The 10,114-nt window shown below is 45.4% G+C and overlaps 1 protein-coding gene across 1 annotated transcript in view; it reads right to left on the reverse strand.

Annotated features, from left to right (window-relative positions):
• LOC144892422 (serine/threonine-protein kinase D3-like) overlaps positions 1 to 9,627 on the reverse strand; it is an 86,252-nt gene extending 76,625 nt beyond the window's left edge. The window contains exon 1 of the mRNA XM_078779065.1: positions 9,080 to 9,627. Coding sequence (XP_078635191.1) covers positions 9,080 to 9,373 — 294 coding nt within the window. The 5' untranslated portion in view covers positions 9,374 to 9,627. The remainder of the gene's footprint in view (positions 1 to 9,079) is intronic.
• Positions 9,628 to 10,114: the final 487 nt, after the last annotated feature.

A 10,114-nucleotide genomic window follows, 5' to 3' on the forward strand; every position in this document is an offset into this window, starting at 1 on the left:
CACAGAGGTCGGCTGCTGGTCCAAGTTGTCGATTTGACGCGTTAATTCTGCCCACAAGTTATCTATCGGATTCATATCCGGGGACATGGCAGGCCACTCCATATGCTCTACACCACGGTCAGCAAGAAAGTGTTGGATCATGCGAGCACGATGAGGCCGTGCATTGTCATCTTGGAAGACAAAGTTTCCTCGAAAGGCTGCATGAGCAAATGGAAGCAATGTTTCTTCGAGAATGACCCTGTACTTGAACTGGTTCAGGTTTCCATTCAGAACAACCAGGTCAGTTTTTCCCCCTCCATGAAAAGCAGCCCAAACGGTCACCCCACCACCTCCAGCTTGGACTCTTGGCACTATACAATCTTTGTTGTAGGCTTCATGCACTTGTCTGCGCACTCGGGCGCGGCCATCTTGACGATAGACCCAAAATCTAGACTCATCACTGAAGGTCACGTGATTCCAGTGTCCTGGCTGCCATTGACGGTGCTCTCTGGCCCACTGCAATCGGCGCTGGCTGTGTTGTCTGGTCAGGCGTGGCTTTCTCAGGGGACGCCTGGCACGATAGCCTGCTTGAACCAGTCGTTGGTTGACTTTGCTTTCTGGATACAGGCACATTTGTCAGTTGCTGCCACTCAGCCCTAAGCCGATTAGCTGACTTGGTACGGCCATTGCAGATGAACCGGTGCAGCTGGCGATCATCTCTCCTTGTGGTTCTGCGTGGACGTCCTGGCCTCGGTATTGGAGTAGGGACACCCCTCTGAGCATTTCGTTTCAGGATCTTTGACACCTGACCTTGAGTGATGCCATACTGCCGAGCAATAGCACGCCGTTTCATGCCAGAATTTCGTAAAGCCACCACTCCATGACAAACAGCATTATCAAGTTGACGGACCATCCCCAGAGGAAGCGGCAATAACTTTTGTGGACGTGCAGCAGTTGTTTTCCACTAATACAGAACGCAACAACCCTTATATACCCGATTGTGAAGCCAATCGTCAAATATACCTGTCCTTACATTTTGTCACGCCACCTGTGATATAATCCTGTTATTGACTTCTTGCTGCGAAAGACAATCAGTGACATGGTTCTTTCAACAAAGACATCACCGAAGGGTAAAAGAAACTCACCAGATTGATGTACTGAGTTCAGAAAGTAAACCCGTCAAGAAAAAATATATATTCCATATTAAATGCCAAGTCTGTATATATATGTGTATACATATATATATATATATATATATATATATATATATATATATATATATATATATATATATATATATATATATATATATATATATATATATATATATATATATATATATATATATATGTATATATATATATATATATATATATGAGGCAAAATATCTCTTGATTGCGATGTTGCATAATGGACAAAAATTATCGCATACTGGACATCAATTTTTATCCCAAACTTACCGATTGCGATGATCAGTGTGACAAGGTTTTTCAAATACACTTCATTCGATGAAATATCGGCAAAATTAGAGGTACTATTAATAATTCTCAAGTGCACTGCACTCACATGTGGTCTGTGGGAATGCAGAGAACTTGCGAACACATGAACCAAAATGTGAAAACGATTGGTCGATTACGATTTACAATTTGATGATCACGCCTGAGCTCTGTCCTAAAGAACCTATACATTCTTACGATAAATCTTGGTGGCGTTGGACTGATGATATTTTATTGCCAGTATGGTACATGACAAGGCCTACATCGGTGAGGGACAATAATGCCCATGTAGACTATTCTGGAGAATGAGTTATAAGAAGTTATTCAGAGTTATAATGAGTCTCGTCTACGAGCTATGTTCAGTGATGTAAACAAAATCACGGGCTCACACAGTTCTCTCATTTTGGTTTCGCACAGTTTCCTGGTCAAGTTTATTTATTCAAAATATGCAAATGAGCTTTTGGGTGTATTCCATGTACGACAGCGGTGAAAATAAAGCATACCAGCAGACGGCACAGGCAAATACTTAGTGGGCCCTTGGTAAATTATTATTAAAACTTAATTTAATCAATCATAATAACAATGGAATTGAACTTTTCTGAAAGTTAACTTGCAGGTAGATATTAGAAATATAATTATATCAATGAATACAAGACACCCTCATAAGAGTAAAGTGCATCCAAATATGGCCATTTACATCGATTGAAATAAATCAGAAAAATGAGTCAGAAAAGACACTCTCGATTTGGCTTCGCACCTGCGGAAAAAAAATGGAGAATGGGGCAGAAAGTCGAGAAGAGAGTGTTCCTGATGCAGCAGGAGGAAGACAAGTTAAGGCGGATGAGAGGAGTGTGTGCCCTCGTGTTCGGCCGGCACATCAGCAAGCTCCGCTGGCTATTTATGCTCTGCACGTTTCACTCCTACATATGCCAAATGTCAAGTTGCTACGTATTTTTCACTACAACAAATGCCAAAGGCCAAGATCTTAGTTGCCAAGTGCTTTTGGAAGAAAGATGGTCAAGTTTGAAGAAGTTGCCGTGCTTCTTTAAAATCATACATTTTGGCAAAAAACACCAAGTTGCATATTTGTGGTAGTTGAGAATACAAGGCTTAGATTCTTTCCAGTATCAGTGTTAAGGCTGTGCACTTCTAACATAGACAAGTGATGATGAAGTTCAGTCCAAATAAATATCTTGCTGTTCTTTAATAAATGAGCATTTTCTGTCTCACTCTATTAAACAAAGGCTGGTTGATGTGTTTGGGACTTTCCAATGATCAGCGTATGCAGAAATATCCATTTTCCAAACTTGAATAGCATAGAAAAGAAGTTTTACAATTTTCCTTTTATTGTTCTTGTTTTTTTTGGGGGGGTGGGGGGTTTCTGGGAACCCAAAAAAAAAAATCACCATTACAAAAAAATGGGTTCCTGGCAGATCACCCTAAAAAGTCGATGTGGAGCCCTGCATTAAGTATATAAAATAAATTGGGAAATTGAAAAGATATTAATTTTTGCGATGCAAGAAACAGTTTGTGGAAATTTGTACAGTAAAGAATGATAAATTATTGAAGTAATCAACACTAGTTACATTAATGCAAATGACAAGAAACCACAATAAAAGTTGCAAATGAGTGAATGTGTGAAATTACTTTTCCATCAGCTTATTTCCTTACTTGAAAGGCTACGAGTGGTCACAATGGCACCGAGTAAGCAACTTTCAACAGAGCGGCGTGTGATGATCCCAACTCTTCGAGAAAAAGGGCACACCATGAATAAAATAGCAGAAAAGCTGATGATTTCTGACAATGGTGCGAGGCACACTTTGCAAACGTCTAAAAGAAACTGGCTTTGTACAAAGACAGGAATTTGCAAGACAACACCAAGATTGGGTGACTGAACAATGCAATCAGGTACTCTGGTCTGATGAATCGAAGTTTGAACTTTTTCGATCTAAGACGCCAGTTTGTACACTTAAGGCCTGGAGAATGTTACGACATGCAAAAGTTTGCAGCTGACTGATACACACAAGGGAGGCTCTGTGATTGTCTGAGGTTATGACTGTCTGTGACTATCTGGGGCTTTGGATGTAGGAAAGCTTGTTAAAAATCAATGGGGTGTGAACAAAAGATAAGTACAAGCAGATACTGCAGATACTGCAGCAACATGCAATTCCTAGTGTAAATCGTTTAATCGGAAGAGGACTCGATTTCCAACCAGATAATGATCCCAAACACACTCCCACTATAGTAAAACAGTATTTGGAGAAGTAGGTTCTGATGCTCTCCAAGTGTTAGAATAGCCACCCCAGAGTCCCATCAAGGCCATATGGGATTACCTGGAAACAGAGAAGAATGGGAGGAGCCCAACTAACTTTACAGAACTGTGGAATGTATTACAGGTTATTTGGCAAAACGTTCCTGTAAGAGTACTTCAGTACTATACAGGAAGCATGGGTAAAAATGATGGCACTTGAGAATTCAAAGGGTGGACACACACAAAGTATTGACTGATGCTATAAAATGGAATGTGTTGAAACATACACCACCAGTCAAAAAGTTAGGTACACCCAACATAATGTGTTTAATGTGCAAAATTAACATAGAAGGTAAACAAAACTCTTACCAAAGATATATCTGCATATCTACTGATAATATATTGTGCTTCAATGCATCTTTCTTGTGCAAAACGTAGGTTTGTAACTATAACAGGCAATTGTAACTTTGAGAAAATGAGGCTGATCCTAGAGACAAATTGCAAAACAAATTACAAGTGTCAGTAAATGCAGTTGCTTGTGCCGTTAACCCTTTGAGTACAGCATTTTTTTGATAAAAATACCCCCAGTAAGGGATTAATTTGGCGTTTTGGTACGGGAATGCATCCACGTACTGACGATCTATTTGTAGGTATAGTCGATGACGTGTAGCAACATCATCCGAACACAAAACTTTTTCACGGGTTGCGGCACTGGACATCATCCGCACTCAAAGGGTTAAACGACATAACGAAACTGGTAAAAATGCCGATAGAAAACGTTCTGGTCGACTAAGATTCACAACAGAATCGCAGGGCAAGTAATCCGAGTCACCAGTCTGTGCAACAGACGTCTTACAGCATCGGAAATTAGAGCCCAGCTAAACAGCTCCAGCATTGCAACTGTGTCAAGGCCTTTTCTCAAAGTTACAATTGCCTGTCTTTTTTCTGGCATTAGCCGAGCTTTGGCACCCATGTTCATGCAATCTGAAACACAAAAACACTCATTAGATTGTATGGCTGGCCTTTCTGTAAGCATTATTTGCAACACCTGGCAATAATAGACATTGCACGTGATGAAGAAACTAAGCACAAGCATTCATTCCATACAGAGCAGAGTATTTGTAAACAGTTTTTGCTCCTGAGATGAAACATCAATAACATTAACTTCGCGTTTCAGTTTGGATTTAGTATTGCACTTTTCGACCTATTTCCAAAAATTGCTTTAAACCTACGTTTCGCACAAGAAAGATGCATTGAAGCACAATATATTAATTATCAGTAGATAAGCAGATATATATTTGGTAAGAGTTTTGTTCACATCTTATGTTCATTTTGCACATTAAACACACTAGCAATGGTACCCGCCATATGGGTGGGGCTTCAATTGGGAGGCCCAAATGAAAAGGCAAAATATCAGAAATTGAAGGCTTTTTTAAAATTTCAAACGATTCATATAAACATCCGTTGAATCATATCGCACGCAAATCATCAAAATCTAAACAGTACATGACACCCATTTTGAAAAAAAGATTGAATTCTGCAAAACGGAAGCGTCCGCTACACGTCTTTCTCAATCGCACATTTATGTGTGAAGAGTGTGCGCCGAATCTGTAACACGGAAGCGGCCGCCACACCTGTTTCTCAGTCGCTTTGCACATGCTGCCATGTTACTTCGGAGCCGCACGTTTATATAGGAAGAGTTTGTCAGGAGTCGATCTACTCTCTCTCTCCTGGTACGTAGAATAAACAGTATTTGTAGAATTTCAACAAAAGCCACATCACTGTTCATATCGGTAAATATTATTCCGTCGTGTTTGGAAAAACTGGAAAATTGGAAGATTGGAAAACTTGAAAAATTGGAAAAACAATATGGCCTATTTTACTCCCAGGGGTCCCAGGAATACCCACCCAAAATATCGTTGCGATTGGTTGAGCCGTTTTTGCGGTACCTTCGAACTGACGGACAGACAGACAGACAGACATTTGGTGAATTACAGTAAGATCATGTTGGGTGTACATAAACTTTTGACTGGTAATGTACATGACTATTTGTTTCATGGAAGAAATGTATTGAACCTAGATTGTTTGTACTCAGGGTGTGCATGTGGATGTTCTACCAAGTTGGGATGGCCACCTCCAACTTCATGATGCTTCCTCCTCCCTCCCACCACCCACTCCCTTGTCACTTCTGCAGATGTAGAGAGAGAGCGTTTCGAGAAAAATAACAACTTGCTCAACACTGCCACAAACTACACTGCCATGGCTTTAAACACTTTAATAAACTATTCTGCTCAACATCGGTCAGCCTTTTTCCTATCCTCATCATCGACCATGTTTGTATCAGTCAGTCCGCTTCTTGTACTGCTTCACCACATTGACACAAAATCAGAGCTCAGGTTTCCCTCTTCAAATGCCCAAAGTGAAAGTCTAGTCAAGATAAACAAAAATATGACGGAGGTTTTTCCTCTGTTTTGACAGTTGTTACTCACGTGCTACTTCTGGTGACCTTCGTGAATATTGCAGTATGAGCAATGGCGACTTAAGGCACTGGGGAAAACAAGCCACTTTGCAAAAGCAAATGGCTGCGCATTTATTCGTATAAAAGTTTTGCTCAAACATAATTTGCTGAAGGACATAAGAAGTGGATTACAATTTCCTTCTCCAAAAGCATGAAGATATATATGGGGCACTTACAGACTCGTTTTCCATTGCCACATAAAAAGCCAAATCTTCTACTCCACACCCACGCCCAACGAAGCCACATTTGAAGCAAAAACAGAGCGCAAGAAAACATTTCAAAACTCATCCGTTACAGCAGGTACACAACACGTGGCAAGGCTCGTAAAGATAATGGTGGGCACCGACTATCGCAGCGTTGCAACAGGACATGCAACATCCACCGTGACGTCCAGAATCGTAAATACTATGGGAATTCAAGCCGCTTGACGTCACAGTCAGTCAAAGGGAGGTTACGGCAAGCAAGAACAATCGTTGGCAATTTATGCCATGAATCGCTGCCTTGCATCGAACTAAAGGGATTCTGGAGATGTTGAGTATTTACATGGCTGGAATGTGTGTACAAAACCCATAACTTGCAACCAAAACAAGTGACTTATTGTCAACAGCACAGGTTAAATAAAGTTTTGGAAAATAGAGAGGTCCCAAATTCAGACGTGTGTTCTATTAAGACCAAGGTATTCTGTGGGTGTGCAGCTTGTGACAAAGAAACGGCGTTCCGATCAGAAATGCTCCCCAAAAACTGACCCGGAGGGACCATGGCATGACAGGTAACACTCCCATGTCAATCATTACAGAATGAAAGATGCACAGTCCACATCACACTGTATGTGAATTTGCTCATTGGGTTGGGGGTGGAAGGTGTGGATGTGGGACAGACAGGATAGGCCTATTGACCTCTTCCCATGTTGTGTTTTCTTGTGGGTCATTGGGTTGGGGATTGGGGTGGATGTGGCACAGGTAGGATGGACCTGTTGGCCTTTTCCCACATCGTTTTCCTTGCGGGGTGGTTATGGTTGGGATTGGGGTGGATGTGGCACAGGCAGGATGGACCTGTTGGCCCTTTCCCACATTGTTTTCGTTGTGGGTGGTTGGGGTTGGGATTGGGTTTGGGGTGGATGTGGCACAGGCAGGATGGACCTGTTGGCCATTTCCCACTGTTTTCGTTGTGGGTGGTTGGGGTTGGGATTGGGGTTGTGGTTGGGATTGGGGTTGGGGTGGATGTGGCACAGGCAGGATGGACCTGTTGGCATTTTCCCACATCGTTTTCCTTGTGGGGGGTTGTGGTTGGTGTTGGGGTGGATGTGGCACAGGCAGGATGGACCTGTTGGCCCTTTCCCACATTGTTTTCGTTGTGGGTGGTTGGGGTTGGGGTTGGGATTGGGGTGGATGTGGCACAGGTAGGATGGACCTGTTGGCCTTTTCCCACATCGTTTTCCTTGTGGGTGGTTGTGGTTGGTGTTGGGGTGGATGTGGCACAGGTAGGATGGACCTGTTGGCCTTTTCCCACATCGTTTTCCTTGTGGGTGGTTGGGGTTGGGGTGGATGTGGCACAGGCAGGATGGACCTGTTGGCCCTTTCCCACATTGTTTTCGTTGTGGGTGGTTGGGGTTGGGGTTGGGATTGGGGTGGATGTGGCACAGGCAGGATGGACCTGTTGGCCATTTCCCACTGTTTTGGTTGTGGGTGGTTGGGGTTGGGGTTGGGATTGGGATGGATGTGGCACAGGCAGGATGGACCTGTTGGCCTTTTCCCACATTGTTTTCCTTGTGGGTGGTTGGGGTTGGGATTGGGATGGATGTGGCACAGGCAGGATGGACCTGTTGGCCTTTTCCCACATTGTTTTCGTTGTGGGTGGTTGGGGTTGGGGTTGGGATTGGGGTGGATGTGGCACAGGCAGGATGGACCTGTTGGCCTTTCCCCACATTGTTTTCCTTGTGGGTGGTTGGGGTAGGGGTTGGGGTGGATGTGGCACAGGCAGGATGGACCTGTTGGCCCTTTCCCACATTGTTTTCGTTGTGGGTGGTTGGGGTTGGGGTTGGGATTGGGGTGGATGTGGCACAGGCAGGATGGACCTGTTGGCCTTTCCCCACATTGTTTTCCTTGTGGGTGGTTGGAGTAGGGGTTGGGGTGGATGTGGCACAGGCAGGATGGACCTGTTGGCCCTTTCCCACATTGTTTTCGTTGTGGGTGGTTGGGGTTGGGGTTGGGATTGGGGTGGATGTGGCACAGGCAGGATGGACCTGTTGGCCTTTTCCCACATCGTTTTCCTTGTGGGTGGTTAGGGTTGGGGTTGGGGTGGATGTGGCACAGGCAGGATGGACCTGTTGGCCTTTTCCCACATCGTTTTCGTTGTGGGTGGTTGGGGTTGGGGTTGGGGTGGATGTGGCACAGGCAGGATGGACCTGTTTGCCCCCTGTCGAGTTTTCCTCAAACACGAACAGCTCAGGTTAGTATACGGCTGCAGGTGTCTCCGGCTGGAAAGAAAACCAGCTGCGTCTATGTCTTACACATAAATAGAACACGAGTTTCAGACAAAGCAACGTTTTTTTTTTTGAAAAGACAAAAAATTCTGAAAGCAACCTCGATGGTCATGAGGAAAATGATGGGAAATTAGGAATTCATTAAAGGGCAATCGGGGCAACAAGTGGGGGAGAAATAATGAATAAACCCCAACTTTACTCACAATAACAGTCAAAGAGAAGTTTAAAAGTTTCATAAGTTCGTACGAAACAGCTCGTGAACATCACCAACACGAAACCAATGGAGGCACGGACAGGACGTTTAGACGGCGGACAAACCCGTGCAGACAATGCCCCCCTCACTACGTCCGTACCTTCTGATCGACCACACAGCAAGCGAGCTCCTTGACCGCGGCCAGGCCCAGATCACCGGGATCCAGGGCCACGGACTCCCGGGCGAGGCCGATCTGCAGCTGGAAGGAGACGCCGCTCAGAGAGTCCCGGGTCGGGCCGTCCGGAGTTAGGCAGAGCAGGCCGCCGTTATTGGCCGGTACGGGGATCGATGGGGACGGAGGAGGTGAGGAGGCCGGCGGGGGGACCTGTGCTGCGGGTCCGGCCCCGGCGGGAGCCGCGACGGAGGCCCGGACCGCTGGACCTGCGGCCGCCATGGCCGGGGCCCGGTTCGGCCTCGGTCTCCCGGTGCCACCAAAACCGCTGCACTCAAACTCCCGCCTCTTCCTCAACTACGAGCCTCGCTCCGGCTCACCTCGTGCCCCCCACCTCGCCCCTCCACCCCCCGACCACTCCACAGCCAACAGCAACAACTTCCCTCGGCACGAACTCGCGCAATCTCCAAAACAATTAATATAAACAACTGGAACCACGACTGCACCGAGAGGTGTGCACGGACAACGTTTGATGGACATCAGCCAGGGCCGGAGGCGGGGCAGGGGGAGTGGCCGGAGGCGGGGCAGGGGGAGTGGCCGGGGGCGGTAGCGGAACCGAAGGCGGAGCCGAGGCGGGGGTTTCAAGAGGAAGATTAAAAGTCGAACTACGGGCGCACCAGGAGGCCCGAGCCGTCTGGGGCCGGGTGGACGGGACAAGACAGGAAGGAAATGAAGTGTAACACCGGGAGAGAAGAGAGGAGGATGTGAATATGTAGGATCGAAGAAAACGATGACGTGTGACGTGGATGTGAGAAAGATGTGGAGGTTATAACATAGAAGAAGAAGAAAAACGGAGCACACGCAGCGAGCGACGCGTTCCCACTGCGACTTTCAACATCATTCATTGTTGGTTCTTTCTCACTTATATCTTTTCCCGCGCGATTCGGAAAACGCCGCGTGCGCCACTTCCTTGTAGATTTTTTTCCCCCCTTTTCCAACGCAGAGAGATCACGGAAAGTTTCC

The sequence above is a fragment of the Myxine glutinosa genome, chromosome 5, assembly GCF_964187855.1.
Source record: "Myxine glutinosa chromosome 5, kmMyxGlut1.1, whole genome shotgun sequence".
In the NCBI taxonomy this organism is placed as follows: Eukaryota; Metazoa; Chordata; class Myxini; order Myxiniformes; family Myxinidae; genus Myxine; species Myxine glutinosa.